An 18850-nucleotide genomic window follows, 5' to 3' on the forward strand; every position below is an offset into this window, starting at 1 on the left:
CGTTGAAAATAACTAACTGGACTTTTCTTGCCACACAAACTGAAAATAAAAAGTAAAACAGTTGACATAAGCATGCCATTTCAAATCGCTGCCGTGAGCATGAAGGAGACACACAAAAGGAAAAAGAAGTTAGCTCGCAGTCAAAGTTATCGGCAAAAGTGCAATTATCCATGTGACACGGTCAATGGCCAAAGCGGTAACAAAACCGCCCTAAAGAGGGACAAACGTAAAGTAGGTACCAACAAAAAGAAAGGATTTTTGAAGGGCAAGCCTACAAACGAGTGATAGTGGTGGGCGTCCAGTGGGTGTGGTTCAAAGCCCAGATACATACCAACACATCGGAAAAGCAGCGCTTGCGCACTGCTATGCTCAACCTAATAAATAAGATGTTGGAACAGGGATACGTAGCATGGTGTACCATTGTGTTCCCTGTTCCCTAGTGCCCAACTGTGTGCATCTGGTATCCTAGGTTCACATTTCGTCCCTAGCCTCGCACTTATCCAATATATGCGCTAAAGCCTAGGCCAGTCCCTTGACATGCGTATGGTCCTGGGCGCTCTCTTTTAACTGACAGGTGGCTCTTGTCCCTGTCATTGATTTAGCATGTACAATGATGGTGGCAGCAAACCATTTTTGAGAATCCATAGTTTTCATCCTTTTTATCCATGTTACTGGAGTGGAGGCCTACTGGCCTACTCACGTAAAGTTCTGCTTCTATGTGATAACGCAAATACTTATGTTAACATCCCATGTGTTTGTTGTGTATGCTTGTGTATGTTGCCTGCATGGTACTTACATTATGTGTATGAGTGAACCAGTCATGGAGGCCTTTGGGACCCAATTTGGATGCCCCTGGCCTTGTCTTGTGCACACAATAGAGATGAGGTTGTTTTGCCCAAATTTGGCAGAATTTGGAAGTGCCTTGCTGGCATTCCCGAAGTTGGAGGAAAGAATACCTTGACACTGAAGTGGGCAGAGAGAAGACAAGGAGAGAGAAGACAAGGCTCCTATAGATATTTAATTGGGCCTTTTGCCAAGATGAGCTGCCAATTTGTCTTCCTGTAGCACTATCATTTGGTAGATGAATGTTGGAACTGCAATCCCTGCTATTCAAGGTAAAAAGAGATCCCCATATCCCTTTGTGCCTCTGTTGTGAATGCTCCATGCTGGATACTGCCCTGATGGGAGGAGCACCACTTTATAGAAAGGCTGCTTCTGGAGAGCAGCCAGGAGATGATATTTGAAAGGAGAACTAGCCTAAGCTGGTTCTCAAAGTGCAGGCAGTCTATTTACATCCCCAGTCTGCAGCGGCCGTAAACCTTAAGGTGAGGGGCGGACAGGGGGATGGATGGTTGTGGGGCAGGGGAGGCAGGGCCGGGGTTAGGAATAAAATAAAAAAAGTACCTCTTCCCGTCGATGCCATCTCCTGCTGCCTCGCTCGTCGTTCCTCTTCTTCTGGTGTCCGAGCATTCACTGAGACACCAGCTCAGATTTCCCGGCAATCCTGGTTCTGCTTTCATGTTAAACCTATCATGAAAGCAGTGTCAGGATTGGTTTTAGGGGCTTGGATTGCAGCTCAGACACAATCCTGGGGTCTGTGCAGTTCCTCCAGCTCGACTGTTCAACATAGCCGGGCTGGAGAAACCTAAGTAAGCATGTGTGTTTGGCCAGCCTTAGAAGGCCAGCCTAACACATATGCGCACTTATGTGCACCCTCTCCTCATCCCAACCTCCCACCTCCAGTGGCCCAGCCTGCCCCTCCCTGAACATGCTGCTGGCTGAGCCAGCAGCTGAAAGATAAAACAATAACTAAATATAGTTTTATCTTTCAGCTTCTGGCTTTGCCAGGAGAGCGATGCGAAGGAGCCTCCCCTGCCGATCTGTTTTGACGGTATGAAAGAGACACCCACTTACCCACTTGATATTTTATTTCTAAGTCATTTAAGACATAGGAGTAGAGTGTTTTGAAAAGTACTCAGAAGACTGTGGACAGCCATTTTTCATAGGTGATGGGTGATATATCCCGACCGAGGCTTCACTGCTGGAAGAAGCAGTTTATTTTACCCCCAGGTGTCTAGAAGCCATCCCACCTGCTGAGAGAGGGAAAGAGGCTGACATCCCTGCAGAAAGTGCAAATGTTCAGAAACAGCCAGAAACAAGGAGACCCCACGATGGGTTCTGAATCTGCCAAAGAAGGAGAATTAACTCTGTGCCCCAGATGTCACTGGGCATTTGACTCTCCTTAGTTGTAGTTACATGGAAACCACATAACTGCAGCTGCTTTGTGCAGCCATCGCAAAAACTGCAACAGCGTCTGAACTTGTGCTGCTGTGACCCAAAGAAATGAGACTGTGGTTCATCACATTCTGCTCTGACCTAAAGACTAGCACAGGTATTTGGAACTGCTACACCATGACTTCATGCCCTGAAAAGAGGTGCAATCGAAAACCTAGGAGTATGTCTGTGACCAAATGGGGCCATTACAACTCCAAATTACCTGAATTTGCAATCCATAGGGGATCCAGTGTCAGCTCTTGTGGCCATCAAGGACCGCAACTTCACTGCGGCAGAAGGAGACCATGTCTGAATCCAAGCATGCACTCTCTAACAGACGTGAGCGAGAAGATGGCTGCTGCCCTAGGACATTTAGCCCCGCGCCTACTTCACTAAATTGTGAATGCTAATTATTATTTCTGTAGTATTTTATCTTGCTGTCTAATGAAGTACTTTTTTTTAATTGAAAGGACAGCACTGGTTGAGCAATCATTTACATGCTGCTGTGTAATTGTTGAGTTCTGAGCTCCAGCACCCCCACTCTACCTCCATGTGTCTGCTTGCCATCACTATCACTGAGAGACAATGGCTGAAGGAGTTGTACTTGGAACTGTTTTCTTGATGACACACCTGCAAGAAACAGGCTTACACAAAGAGCTCACTAACGGCAAAGGTAGCACTGCTACTGTATTGGCACTACAAGCAAGTACTCTCGCAGGCAACAATCTGAATAATGGTAACTTCTTCTGAAAAAACTCAAGCTGATCCCCAAGGCTTTCACCTTCTAAATGAATGAACAAAAAGCTCTACACACTATTTTATAGATACAAAGCCTATTTGCCTCCATTGCACAACTTAAAATGTATTTTACAGGCCATCTTTTCTTACTATATATCCACGTGGCTTAAAGATTAAGGGCCTGATTTAGATTTCAGGGGACAGGTTACTCTCTCACAGCAGTGACTGATATCCCGTTCTCTGAAATACAAATCCCATTATTCACTGCAGGATTTATATTTTGGCCGACGGGATATCCATCACCGTTGTGACCTGTCTGCCGAAATTTAAATCCAGCCATAAGTCTATGGTTTTGCAGAAAGAAGGAGACAGTAGGTACCAAATGAGTCTGGAAGGCCTTGCCTGCCAGAAAAAATGTTCCTTTGTAAGCTATACAACTATCCTTCCAAGACCCTCCATAAAAGGGCACATTTACCTAATAACCGAGACCTTATAAAACCCTCTCTAAACATAGGCTTCCCTCCTTGGTCCTCATCATCTCAATGGATGTATTAAACGTCTAGAGTTTCAGGAGTAAAACATGGATACATCAGACAGATGGGCTGAGGCCTCAAGTCAAACACTAGGAAGGAATACTTGATCTTAGGAGACTCAGTCGGCCTCAGATTAGCTGTTGCAGTTCAGTCTTAAATTTCATCCAACATTCCTAAAGAGCTTATCTTGACAATTACTAGGATGCTTCTGTGTTTACCACATTATGCCAAAAAGAGGTAAATACATCCAAATATCTCAGCAGTCCAGATACCAGGTGTATGAAGGTGACCCTTTTAGCATGGTTAACCTCCCCGCCCCCCCCCCCCCCCCAACACCACTTTTTGCCTGATATCTGATGCTAACTTGACTGAATGTGTGCAGGGATCGTGCTAACCAGGCCCCAGCACGTGTTCATTCCCTAAACTGTACCATTGTTTCCACAATTGGCACATCCCTGGTACACAGCTAAGTCCCTTGAAAAAGGTACCAGTGGTAACCAGCGCCCTGTGGCCATGGAAGGTCCTCTAAGGGCTGCAGCATGTATTATAACACCCTAAGGGACCCCTCACCAAACACATACACACTGCCATTGCAGCTTGTGTGTGCTGGTGGGGAGAAAAAGTAAAGTCAACATGGCATCCCTCTCTGGGTGCCATGCCAACAAGCCACTGCGCGTGGCACAGGTAAGTCACCCCCTCTAGAAAGCCTTACATCTGTAAGGCAGGGCACACTATACCACAGGTGAGGGCATAGCTGCATGAGCAATATGCCCCTACAGTGTCTAAGTCCATTCTTAGACATTGTAAGCGCAGTGTGGCCATACTGAGTACATGGGCTGAGAGTTTGTCATTACGAACGCCACAGCTCCATGATGCTTCACTGAAGATTGGGAAGTTTGGTATCAAACGTCTCAGCTCAATAAACCCACACTGATGCCAGTGTTGGGTTTATTGAAAAATGCACACAGAGGGTATCTTAGGACCCCTTAATGTAAGGCTGAGCAGTCTGTGCCAGCCTGTCAAGAACCGAAACGTTTCTGACCCCATGGGGTGAAGGCCTCTGTGCTGTGGGTGGAGGTGCTTCCCACCTCCCCACTGCAGAAACTACAACACTTGGCGGTGAGCCTCAAAGGCTCCTGCCTCGTGTTACACTGCCCCAGGTCACTCCAGCTAGTGGAAGATGCCCCCACCCCCCGGACTAAGCCCCACTTTTGGCGGCAGGTCCTGTGTTAAGAATTAGTAAACACCAGGAGAAGTGCCTTTCCCAGCTAGGGCCAACCCTAGGGTGCCCAGAGCTAAGGTGAACCCCTACTGGCAGAAACCTGCATCTTGCTTTGGAAGATATTAGCCAATAGGGTTAGGAATGTGCCACCCTCCCCAAAGGAAGTGGGCACCCAAAGGGTGAGGCCAACCTCAGGGACAGTAGACATTGGCTACTGCCCTCTGACTCCTATAACACCCCTAAATCTAGTTTTTAGGGGGACCCCTGAACCTTGCCCTTCAGATTCCTGGTGACCCATTAAGAAGAAGGACTGAAGAGACGCAACAGCAGAGAAGACTCCAGACGACAACTGACTTGGCCCCAGCCCTACCGGCCTGTCAAGAATCCGACTAGACCAGCGACCTCTACAAACCCCCAGAGGAGTGCCTGCCTACCCAAGGACCAAGATCTCCAGAGGGTAGCAGCTCTGTCCACAAAGAAACCGCCAAAAGGACTCCAGAACTGCCCTGCATCCGCAAGTCATGCGCACTGTGCACCCGAAGGCCCACAGCCCGTGTCCAGGTGGCCCACTGGTCCAGAGAAGGTCCCCAGGCAATTTCAACCTCGAGTCCTCCCTGGGTTGACCCCTCCTGACCAACACGACAACGCCTGCAGCCTAAATAGAGGATAGCCCTGACCGCAAAAGGCTCCAGTGAAGCCTTGGGGAACCCAACCGCCAGTCAAGCAATGTTCAGTGGGTTCTCTACTTACATGTCCGGCAGTTGGTTTTCTTCAGTCGACTCGCTGGACGGAGCCTGCAGCATCTTTGTGACCCCAGGGGTTCCCTCATTGAAAAGCATTGGGCACCCGACGCTTTGTTTGCACCCTGCACCTGGCCACCCCTGTGCTGCTGAGGGTGCGTGTTTGGTGCTGACCTGTGGCCCCCTCAGGTGCTGATCTGAGCCCCCCCCAAGTCTGTGCCATTAAGTTGCAGGTACTTACCTACAAGCAGTTTCTTTCTGAGCACCCCCTGTCTCCATAGGATTCCACTGGGCACCTAACACCAGCTTTGACTTCTACACCCGGCCGACCCTGTGTTGCTGGTGATGTACTATTGGCGTCTTCTTAAACTTTGCCCTGAGGACACCTTAACCCCCGAAAACTGGTAACATAAGTCAAATACTTACCTGCAAATTGTATTGTTGCTTTTCCTCCCCTAGGACTGCATTGTTTTCTATGAGAAATTGCACAGAGTCTACTTTTGAAACTATAAAGTAATACTTACCTGTAAACTGTTTTAACTGTGAATTATAAACAAGGTGCATTTGATATTTGAAAGTGATACATTCTTAAAACTGTAGTTACCTTCAACAAAGATCCTTTTAGTGCTAGAAAAAATGTAATAAAGTATATTTCTGATACAAAAACGTTGGACTGGAGTTAGTCCTTGAGTGTATGCCTCATTTCTTGACGGTGTGTGTACCACAAATGCTTAGCACAACTTTCTGATAAGCCTAACTGCTCGACCACACTACCACAAAAGAGAGCATTAATATTATCTACTTTAGCAAAGTCTCTGGAGATTCACTGGTCTCTATGCACACTATATCTTACTTTGGTATAGTATATACAGAGCAAGTTTCCTACACCAGGCATCTAACGCTTTAGAGTGTATATGCAATGCTGACTCAAACTCTATTTTGGGAAAACAAAAGTATTGCTGGAGGTTTCATTCTTCAAATAAATCGGGATAACAATTGTATTATCAGGGGCCGAGCTGGGACGGCCAAGATGGCGGTCGCTCATTCTTGAGCTCTCACCAGGCCCTTAATGTGAATCTGCGATGTTGACATGTCGGTCGGCCCCCACCGGCCTGCCTTAAATACACCTGGGGGCACAGAACACACTGAAGAGCCTTGGTGGCTTGGAGCAGCTACGACATGGCCACTTGTCTGGTTGGCAACCTTAGCCGTAAGGATCGAGTGCAGTTAGCATTGAAGGCTAAAAGAGACCACGCTGAATGCTTAAGTCAACTAATGCTCAATCCGTGATGGAAAGGAGGTTGAGCATGGGCTCCTCTGCTAAACTGGTGGAATCAGTTTATTTAGCTCGAGGGTGTCCTAAGAAACATCAGAAGATATGGAGGAGGTGCCGGGCCTAGTATTGACTGTACATTGCAGAAGCATGAACTCAAGTATGTGGCGTGGCTTAATTGTGGCTGCAAACACTAACTGTACGGGGATTCCCTGTGTGAGTCACCTATATCTGTGCCTGCTCTTCTTTGTTTATATTCAAATGAATAAAGTATTGCTACAAAAAACTGTAATATCTCAAATAATACTTTTTTTTTATCCACAAGAACTAATGAAATCCATTGTTTTCACAATCCATTCATTCAGTACAATGTTGCAAGGGAAATTAAGAATTTAAGATCTTGGTTGACAAATTAATTTTTACCTTTCGGAGACGGTAAATGCTAATTTGGAAACAACGTACTAGGTAGCAGTATAATTTATAAATACATTTTCAAAGCTCTTCATCATAATATTACTTCTCTATTTGCACATGTTAATTGAATTTGCTGTTCAATATGATTATGGCAGTTTTGGACAATTTACTGATGACCGGGGCTTAAAATATTCTATTGCTGGCTGGGCTGTTGTCAACCAAACGCAAAACCAGTAAAACGTGTGTTACAAAATGTGGGGTTACACAAATCAAGTGGCAGTTTTGGTTAATTCACCCACATCAGCTCCCTACCAAAACAATGTGCTTCTCAGGTCTCAGTTGCAGACGACCTTATATGTATGTTGGCCAGACCTTGACGCATGTGTTAAAATGCTGGAAGCACTGATAAAGCTAATAGATCAGACATTTAAATTCAAGATCTCCTGGCTCTGGCAATGCTGGTTTTGTTAGCTAGAATGTACTAAACGCTAGCTGGGCATCAGGAAGCTTGTCAGACAGTTCTACTATTGAAGTTTAACTCATGCTCATTGTGTCGATGTAAAATAACCTCAAAAGTAAATGGTAATGCCAATGTGAAGAAAATATAAATGTATGCATTTCATTTTAGAAGGAAATATTAAGATATAATATTGTGATAAAATAAGTTTCAACAAATTCATATCTACATTCCAACAGATTAATTGTTATTAATCTATTTATAACATGCCAAGTACAGAAAACATACTCAAATTCAGGCATGTAGCAAACAGCCTGATTTGCAGGAATGGTCCACGGCTGGGTTGTCCATACAAGCACACTAGTGGATGACGTATCTGTAACATTGATAAAAAAAACAAAAACAAAAAAAACACAGAAACACCCACATGAGAAACAAAAAAAACAAATATGACATTTTGGGTAAGAGTACATTTTCAAAAACTGGGCAGTACCTGTTAGAGGGGCTAGTTTTGGAGGAGACTTCACCAAGCTAAATTTGGTGTACACAGCGCGACTGGTGTGCTGCTGATTATATTCAAGCTCTGCTTCGGCCAAGGCTGTTCTAGAAACAAATGAGGAGCAATATTATAGCTCTGTATCCTCAACCGAAAGGCTGTTTTATTCACTGGCTTTCTTTGATCTAATGGAATAGTCTCTCACCTGGCTGAAGGGGACCAAAAAACAGGCTTGTAGTCCCGATATATGTAACCCTAAGAAACACAGAAAACTACATCAAGATCAAGAATCTGTGGCTTTCAATAAACTCAGCCGATTGCTGCAACCAAACCAACCTACCTTCTCGTGCATCTTGTAGAAAACATTCAACTGCTTGGCTTCATACTTCTTGTCAAAGGTGTAATAGCAATTATTCCAGTCTGCCATCACCCCCCAGCGGACAAATGCCGATTTCTGCTTCTCAATTGCTCTTTCTGCAAAATCTTTTGCTGGAAAACAAAAACAAAAGTAATCAAAAGAATGAGAAATTGAATAAAACTGCAAAACGTCACTATAAGATACAATTTGCAATAGTAGTTGGCATGGCCGTTTTATTTAAAAAGATATTCTTTTCATCTTTTGATGAAACATTCATTTCTAACTTTTTCCAACAATTTGTCTAAAATATTATCTGCTTAAATGAATTCTGCAAAAATAATGCACATTGGAACGGCATTGCTTCTTTTTCCACGAGATAATTTTATTTACCTGCTCATTCTTGTAACACAGAAAACGGATCAAATACAGCAAATTTAATTTGTTCTCTAAAAATTCTTTAAAATGGCTACAACATTTTGATTGGCTGTACTCAAAAGAATAACACGAATGGACCATTCTGTCAAATTATTATATTTAACTTCTATTTCGAGTTTATATTGGCGTTTATGTAATTTTCATCATTCGTTGCAATTGGCAGAACTGAGACTAAAAGATATATGGCACTCTAAGCCAACACACTTGAAGCCCATTTAGAGGGGTGGAGCCATATGGCAAAAGGAAACACACAATTGGTATGCATCTAGGCTTCAAAATAGCTTTGTATTGAGATTTGTGTTACCTAGCTCACCCACGCTGGGCAGATCTCGGAGATATTGTGGCTCTCATAATACCCAGGGGAGTAGCTTCCATTAAACTGTATTAGCTGATGTACATGCTTAGTGGTCTTCCCGCATGACTCGGGTAAGGAGGTTCCTGCTGGCTTTTCAGCTGCAACCGCATCGGACGCCTTTGTTGCAGTGGCTCTTTTACTCGATGCATGGCGTAGTCTTCTGCCACCTGCAGCAGAGTGATGGATTTGCTTCCCGTTTCCCTCCAAAACCCAGAGGCAGTATCATGAGGTATATGATGGATTGGGAACAGAAGCCAACGGTGGCCATTTTGAGAGAGCCTTCACTGTCTCGAGAAAGAAGGTTGGAACCAAAAGCTTTCCCAAACTGAAATGGAAACCTAATGAATTTGTCTAGCATATTTACCAGTCCACTAATCCTGAAAATTACCTTTCTATTCCTGTATGTTTAGCTCCTGTTGAACTTCTATAAAAATGACTCCAATCCTTCAATCAACTCATTGCAGCACAGTTGATGTGCATTTTTTGGCAGATTCGTCATCCGCTGCTTTCATTTTTGCCCCTTACTACTTTTCTAGTTTGTATAAGTTTTGTGACCACCTTTTGCCTTGGAGAAACCTTTGTCCCCCGGATCGTGCTCAGCTCCTTTTGGAATGATTCAGTTCTGGTACCATGGTTTGCTTCTGCAATCAGCATCTTTGAGCCATCCTGGGAGGTTTTTTGGCATTTTACTTTTCCTCCTTTGTGATCCATTCACAGAGATACCAGCCAAGTTGGCATAGTGGTTGAGGAAAATGCATACTTAACACAGGCAAGCTAAACCATTTCATAAGGAGTTACCTTATTGCTCAGCTCTTGAACCTTATCAGGGGCATGTGCAGTACACTCAGATTACACTGATTGCAAACTCTACAAGGTGAAGGCATGGGAAGTGGTGGCAGTCCCAAACCCTGCATTTTTATTTTTAACAAAAAAAAAAGACGAGTAGCCCAATGTAAAGAAAATATTTTATATAGTTCTTCCAATTTCAATGACCTCACTTTGGAAATTCCAGTATGGCACCATCTGATGCATGAAAAAATGGAACCAACTATGAAATCAAACAAAAACAGTCTGAGGTGCCTGTGCACCAGGTAGCTTTACAGTACAGGAGTTGAGGACGAAACAGTCGCAACCTCGAGGTTACCAGAGACACAATGACTGTCCTCACATGGCAAAAGAACAGTGGATGTCTTCCTACCATGACTAAGAGAACAGACAGAACAAAGTGAGCTTCAAGGGCACCACCATAATGGAAGATTAAGAGATAGATGGTCGCAAGGCACTTGCAGATCTAAACACTGTGCCTTTAAATCCATTATATATCTTAAGTAGCAAGTTGAGTGTTTAATAAAACAAATATCAATGATCTCCCCACAGAAACCTGTTGGGAGCCATAAAACGTCCCAGTAATGAGACGATTTCTTCGGAGATCTATAAAGGTATGCAGGCTGACCACCAAGACCCTGTGGTTGGAGACACAGGAAAACAAACCATTATAACAAAGCTGTAGGGCCCTACAGAGAGGTGCAGTTTTACATTTGATCATGTCTATAAGAGAGATACCTTTTAATGCCCATTTTCAGTTTTAACATTTGCAAGCTATATTAGGAGGACACAGAAATGTATCGAATATCTGCGCATTGTTAAAGAAAAAAATATTCAACTGGCATTAGAAGCTTTTATCCGGTATCAAACTAAAGAAAGTAACTTCTTCTACACCTTTATCACAAGATGATCTTGGGACGTTCTGTGAAGGCCTGCTAAAACCTTTCTCAGACCATTCAAAAAGACACTGTTAGTGCCAAATAAAACACAGATCATGGATTCAACTCCAAAATGTACATAAAACATCAAAAAGCAATGTGAAACATACTCGAATGAAACAAATATCAATTATAATATAATATTTTAATGAAGGAATATGAGTCGAAGACCCACTGGGGAACCAAAGTTATCCTGGGGGACAAGGGAGATTTGGAAAATAAAATTAGGTAACAGGTGAGGGGGAATGGATTGCGACATTTGCTCTTGAAGACAAGAACAACAATTTGACTACTGAAGTTATCATAAGGGCAACATTTTGTTCGATATGTCTATTTCCAACTCAACAAAATCCAATCCATTCTCCAAGCAGTCTGTCATGAATATTTGTGAATCCATCACTAGAAAGCAACCTTACAGAACGTTTTTTCAAGTACATGTCAATGAGGACTACAAAATGTACAACTGGTTGGGGTCCACAATCACAATAGAACATGAAACCCATATCTTTGACAAGCTACAAAAAGTTCCCGCCCCAGTGAAATACAGACTTCTGCTTAATAAAACCACTTTTGATTTTTATTTAACAACAGTCAAGATCAGCTTTTAGTCAGAACAAAAACCGGGAAATTTCTCATAAAGTCAAATTACTAGGTAATAATATCTCTCTTTGCTACTTTCGCTACCTTCTGGAGACCGGATTACCAGAACACTGCATGTTCTTTGAGGCAGTCAAGTAGACATGATCATAATCTCAAAGGACATTGTAAGGAACAAGGGGTAGGGTGCGTCTTATTTAATTGCAGACAGATCAATTATTACAAGACAATAAACTACCTCTGATTCCAAGTCATTCTGGATATTGTGGTCAGTGTTTTTCTAGTGTTGCATGTATGAGAAATACAGCATGGACAGACATCTCAACAGGCTCACAAAGGTTTGGAATATCTTCAACCTGGGTATAATGGAGTTCGTTTTCATTATTTGGCAAATCTATTTATGACATGTTCTGCCTTTCACTCCATGTAAAAATGAATCCAATTTTAATTTTCTTTTTCCTTTTGACTTGTTTACTCCTGCCGTAACCAATCTTCAAAAATGTAATTACTATCCCAGATAGGCTATAGCTACGGGTTACACACTATGCTTGTGTTCATAAGATTTCAAAGCAGAAAGTGACCTGTGCTTCTTTATGATTATCCCAGCATCCACATGGTTGGTGTGGGAAATTAACACCACTGACAGTGGTGGATTTCAGCGGAGGTGTGTGGAGGATTACTCTTGTGTGGTTGTTCAATGGTTTACTGGTATTATTCACAGCTGCGTGATGACATAGAAGCATCTCTTGTTGATGAACACCAAAGCAAACCATAATAGTATATCATGGATGTTATGGCAGTGGAAACGTCTGGATATACTTATTGATTAAATCCCCAACAACCCAGCCATGACCCGATAGATCATGTCCTATCCAGCCAGCAATAGTTTCCAAAAGTAGTCTGGAACTGTGTGTCGCTGCATTAGCCTGACATTGTAGAGAAGACTGCCATGAGGTTTCTATCTGAACCCAATCCCATAACTACAGGGGGCAGTACCTTATATTTTGCAGTTGAGCCTGAGGTATAAAGATCGATTACACTCAACAGATGTTAAGAGGAGCCAACACTAAAGTATCACAAAGTACCAACTTCTGGCAATTACTAGATACAAGAGGAAACTACTACAATGGCTAGGTAAGGAATTTACCTGTAATTCTGTGGAACATAATCGCATCGAGAATAGACTGTGTTCTGGTATCTCATTTGCCTCTACCTAAATGACTGTCTGCCCCATGCTGCTTCATACGCTCCAACCTTCCTCAATGTGGTGCTCACTGTTCTTTCATTTCACTGCCCTGCCCTTTTTTTAAGCAAGATTCTCTGTTGGATTTACCAATGTAAAGTTAGGCTGGGCATAACAGCCATAACAGAATACACAGTGTCAGTGGAAGATTGTGGGGAGGACTTAAAATGTATATATGTGTGGCGACTATTGACATGGAAGAATGGATCCTTCAATCACCAGGCTGGTGCATGATCAAATTATAGCACAATGTGTTCACTAGAACTCTTAATTACTTGCTGACACACAAAAGGCTATCCAAGGTTTCTCTGAGACATCTAACATACAGGTCAAGTTCCTGGCTGGGGCACATGTGAGTTGGTGACATAATGCGTTAGAACACTCTGAATACCAGAATCAATCGTCTGGTGGATTGGGATTGAAGAGGTAGTAAAGAAAAAGTGTAGCATTATTTCAATAAATCACTTCCTAGTGGAGCTACACGAGCTGACCCGTGAGACAGAATTGAGTCTGCCTCTTGATAGATATGGAGGAGGTACCTCAGACTATGTCCACTCTTTTCAACAGTTAAGCTACAGGTCTAGCTGGATTACCTATTGATTTCTGTGCTGAATCCATAGCTGTCTTTCTTCCATGCAGATAATGGCCTCTCACTGGGACTCATGATACCGTAGTGAGACACTGTGTGTGAGCTTCTCTATGTCAGAGGCCAAGACTATTTCTTTTATCATTAAGATGTGGTTGCCTTCATTCTATTAAGGTTGAGGGGTATGTTGAATAAATCAGTGTTATTTAAATTTCAAACTGTCTCACTTGACGAACACTTTTGATGGTACAGTCTTGACTTCATACGTTCATAACTATCTCTGTTTGCCTAATGATCTGGCAGGAGGATGAAAAGATGGATGTTAATATTGAGGAAGGTTACCCATCATTGCAATCAGAGCATTGCTGAGTATTCTGTACTTCTTTAGGGTGATATTTATCACACTGCCATCTGTATTACTTAGCAAACTACAGAAACCCTTGTGCAGACCTACTTGAGGCAGTGTTTGCTCACATAGGCTATTGTGGCTTGCAGTTCAGTTTACTGTCTGCAATTGTATTATCTGTTCTAGCCACCATAAAAGTAATTTTGTGCTTTATACCAATTGATAGCGTCCCCTCCACATGGAAACAAGGAGTTAGACAAATATGTGATTCTTTCAGAGTATGGGGTTCTTGTGGGCATTTGCCTTTGTTTGTCTGGTAGGACTGGGACCTGAGGTTCAGGCAATGGAATAGATTGAGAGACAGACAGTGAGTAGACTAGAGGCTCTCCTGCTGTTATTGTTTGAATAAGTGTGGGGTATACCCTGGGAATTTAGTTTACGAGTACATTTAACAAGGCTTGAAGAAACCCAGGTTTAATCACTGAAGAGTTCTCCGGGCAGACGAGGATATTCTTAGCAACTATAATAATGGATTTGTAGAGCAGTCCAGTTAATTAATATTTGGATCTCACTTTAAATGTTTCATGGTGCCAGGTGGGTTAGCTCTCTAAAAGCCATAGGGTATCGAACAATGAGCTATATGTCACATGACAATTACAATCCTGAATCCCCCTGGAGGTAAGGATGAAGCCTATGTTTCAAAGTGCTTGTAAATTCAAATCAAAGTTCAACTGTGAGCATTTACTCCATTTGTGTTGGCTTCACTTAAAATTATGAAAACTCAGTCAAATAGTTAAACAATGGTGCACTTCTGAACCTTTGCAGAAACATATTTGCTCTCTTCATAAAGCATGCTATAAAAAACTCAATGCATTTCAAATGGTTTCTCCTTCATCTGGAGGAGCATTTGCTACACAGTCAAAACAACATGCTCTAGGCAAAAAAAAATGATGCTTTGCAATAATGAAGGAAGCCAAGACATTTGTCATGATTACATTCAATAAATAACCAGATTGTTGAGTGAGCATGCTATGCATAAATGAGAGGTCTGCTGACTAATTAAGCTTTTCAGAAAACCAACATGATGTAACTGGTAATAACTGCTTGTGTGTACTTAAAGAATAGTGGATAACTAGTGATAAAGGGCAAACTCTGTGTTGTGAAAAGTAAAAAAACATAATGTGTGTGTATTCTCCAAAAACAAAAGTGACCAAGCACGTATGTAAACTAAATACTTGGGCTATGAAGTTTCAGAGTGTAAACCGTGTCATCAAGTCAACTTGCTCATATCCTCAGCACGATGTTACTGTAGGGCGAACACCCCAAACTACCATGGAGATACCAGCCTGTGTATTCCGATTCTCACATTGGTAGTTTTTATTTACCTTATGAGCTGATGTGCTCAAGGAAAGAAGATGGTGGCCATAAGAGTAGTGAAGTCTACGGTGCGGTCAGACCAGGGTGCATTAAATCTCTAACACCATATAGGTGTGTTACTCAAAATCACGTGGTTGTGTATGAGACTGTATCAGCCATATCGGAGTGGCTAAAACGTAAAGACCTACTTCCAGCAAAATAATACCTGTGAACCTGATCAAAGCCAAAAATAAGATGGATCCATTTAGCAATGATGAACTATGCTATAACCTATGACTGTGTTTTGTCTATTAACTTAAAAAGTAGACAATATTGATAAACCCAAATGAGCAAGGGAGAACGGTAACATGAACAACTCTGATTAATCAAAGGCCAATCAAATGACTGGAGAATGCAATCATATGAAGTTGTAGAACCAAAAATATCAAGAAAGAGAAACAAAAGAAGGATTATTTTGTAGGCAACAGAAAGTCCTCGTGGTTGCAGTTGGTATCATGCAGTGAAATAGAAACATCATGCAGGAGAGACAAAAACTCATTAACTGATGAGAAAAAGTTAGGAGCTAGCTCCCGATCCACATATACACATGGTAAAAGAAGGGATCTGATATCAGCACACAAGGGTGCCTAGAAACTTTCATCCTTGAACAAGAGAAATTGCTGTCCCAGATAGCATCCTTACCATCAGCCAAATGGCAGTGCTTATGAAGAACTATTCAGGAGTCCCTTGCTAACAAAGTCTTCATGGAATTTCTACAGCCTCCTCACATCAATGCCTGCATCTCCACCTTCCTGTCACAGGATTGCAGGCTATAAATTTCCACTATCTGGAGAAGCTGTCCTCATTCTCCATCTTGTGCCATGCAATATGAATCCCACTGGCCACAGTACTCGGACTCAAATACACACAAAATGCTACTATCATACATACACAGCACTCGCAATAGATACACAAGCACTGTATAAATACACACACACACACACAGGGTGCCAGTGCAAGGGACGGGGTTATAAATAACAGCAAGAAGGACAATAAAAAGATTAAGAAGGAAGGGAGCTCATTTATCTTCGAAATGATCATCAAACACAAGAAATATCAATGTTACCAATTATTTCGTTATTTTATCTAAAAAGCTCCACACACTATTTCTGAAAAAGCACCATTAAGATTTGGTACAAAACTTCCTTAGGTTTTTTAAAGACCCTTCACACACCAACTTTAGCTGGTGGCACGCTTCATCATAGGGGACCCATCCTAGACAATTAACGCATCAGGGGTGTGCTTCAACACCTCAGTGCTCAACTGACGAGTACTGCAGTGCTTCGGTGGCTGAATAGGTAACATTACGGATGATTTCCCTTGACGAATGTGTGACTACAGGGCTCGACCCCAATGAGCATCCACAGTGAAAATACTCATCTGAAAACAAAGACTTGAATGGAGAAAGAGACAGATCAGTTAATCTCAAATGGAGATAAGATCATAATTTGAGCATTGCGTAATTTAAGCATTGTGTGGTTGTTGCATGTCTTAGCACACATACCAACTATTTGCTGCGGAGACAATATGGCTGAAACATGTTGGCCTGAATGAAGCATGTAAGAGGTCGTAGTCCCCTCATCATACACCCAGAACTGTTTTTAACCCTTCTTGAAGGATACTGCGGTTAAATTACACCATTTCGTGGGTACCAGTATTTCAATTTTAACTTTACTTTTTCTCTCATTGAAAAACCTATTAAAAAGAATCCCAGCTCCACTGTAACCGGGCGCTGAAACACACCCCTAACAGGCTAGGTGACTGGGGTGGGGACTCGATGATGAAGCATGTCACCAACTAGATTGGTGGGTGAGGGGCCTTATAAATAACAGCAACATTTTACATAAAGGAGGTTAGAAGACCACGCCCTCATTGAGGTACATTAATAAAAAGGTCTGGTCAACTATCATGATGTACTGCCACCAACGCTTTATGTGCTAAACCCACTTAAGGGACACTAACCATTTGTCCGCTAAGAGAGCATGCTTGGTGTGCTCCTCCAGGTCAAAAGGCAGGTCCTGGACCTCATACTCTCGGCTGCAGGCCTTGGCCTCTGCGCTGCGTGATGCTAGGCCAAAATAAAAGTCAGGATACCAGACAAACAAGCAGTTAGGCACTCAGGGCAGGTGTAGTCTATTGTATACCATGCCCGGGGCATTCATGCCTCAACAGAATACCACAGAAACACAGAATAAAATGTAATAGCACCATTTGTCTAACTTCTTTATGGAGCTTAGGCTGACACCATTATGTGTTTAAACTGTAAGGCCAACAAGAGGTTATAATGGCAGTAAGGTAAAATAAACGAGCAAGGGACAAAAGTCATTAGCATTGTGTAGTGGTGCTCAAATCTGCAGTCTAAGAAAAGGAATACGAATACTCCATATACCATCACCAAAACCTGATGAAAATACAAACGAGAACAATGTAACCATAATGCCACGGCCTACGAGGACAGTACTTGCAAGCAATGGCAAAAGACCAAAAAAAAACAACAGCAAAAAACACATCCAAGTCATAGCGCTGAAGGGGGTGAACCAAAGCGCACTCTAGCTACATATTTTTTTTTTGTATTATACTTTGATTATATGAAACAGCTAATGTTGTCTGTATCCATAGCTAAACTGTATACTGCTCTGGGGCACGTAATTGTGATCTCTGTGCAACGTGACATCTGAATTAAACTTTCCTTAGGAAAAAAGCCCAAGTCACAAGGATGCATTACCATGTCAGATTCTTAACAACATGCTAGATCAGTTGTTGGTTTTATTCAATTTAATATCTTTGTCCCCGTTTTATCAGCCTCAGACGGGATATCCGTCATATTTCTGACGGAGTAACCCCATCCATTAAGATCTAAATCATTTGATTACCTTTCTGCCTTATGTCCATTGCAGACAGGTTCTGGGCTTCTTCGCCAAGATCAGCCAGTGCCCTGAGCTCAATAGGTAGCCCGTGGCAGTCCCAGCCGGGCACATAGTTCACCTTATAGCCCCTCATCATCTGGAATCGATTAGTAATGTCCTTCAGGATCTGAAATGAGACAAAGGACCGCGAGGCAATGCATTATCACTAATGAGGCAGAAGTAGAGTCATTTCTTGCTCATAAGGACGTAGCAACAATTTTTTTTACACAACCACTGGGATTACGTGATACCGTAGTTACTAACTTACCTTTCAATTCATTCTTGAATTAGCACTTCATTAAAACAAACACAAGTCATTTAGATGACGGATACTAGATTTCCAGTAGGATAATATGCAAAGCGTGATTTATGAAGATGTCCGGGGGATATACGTGGAATTTTTGATTAGACAGTGAACAGACTGCTAGTGTAGGTAGTGATATCGCAATAACCTAGCTGGGAGGCAAAATGGTGCTATACTGCAAAGGGATCTGAGAACACGTACAAGTAGGGACAATGGCTTGGGATAGTGTATGAGTCATAGGGGCAGGGGGAGGAGAGGGCATCGGCAGTGCTATTTGTGAGTACAGGCGCTCCCTGAAAAGATGCGTTTCAGATATCTACTGAGCTGCAGCAGCAATGGGACAAACCTGATCCGTGGAAGAATGCTATTCCATATTCAGGGCGAAAAAATTGGA

The 18850-nt window shown here is 42.5% G+C and overlaps 1 protein-coding gene across 1 annotated transcript in view; it reads right to left on the reverse strand.

Annotated features, from left to right (window-relative positions):
• Positions 1 to 18850, reverse strand: part of IARS2 (isoleucyl-tRNA synthetase 2, mitochondrial) — a 381953-nt gene that overhangs the window by 286714 nt on the left and 76389 nt on the right. The window contains exons 3-7 of the mRNA XM_069233870.1: positions 18120 to 18279; positions 8488 to 8636; positions 8353 to 8402; positions 8145 to 8254; positions 7940 to 8027 (exon numbers count right to left, since the gene is read on the reverse strand). Coding sequence (XP_069089971.1) covers positions 7940 to 8027; positions 8145 to 8254; positions 8353 to 8402; positions 8488 to 8636; positions 18120 to 18279 — 557 coding nt within the window. The remainder of the gene's footprint in view (positions 1 to 7939; positions 8028 to 8144; positions 8255 to 8352; positions 8403 to 8487; positions 8637 to 18119; positions 18280 to 18850) is intronic.

This window comes from Pleurodeles waltl, chromosome 5 (assembly GCF_031143425.1).
Source record: "Pleurodeles waltl isolate 20211129_DDA chromosome 5, aPleWal1.hap1.20221129, whole genome shotgun sequence".
NCBI classification, from domain to species: domain Eukaryota; kingdom Metazoa; phylum Chordata; class Amphibia; order Caudata; family Salamandridae; genus Pleurodeles; species Pleurodeles waltl.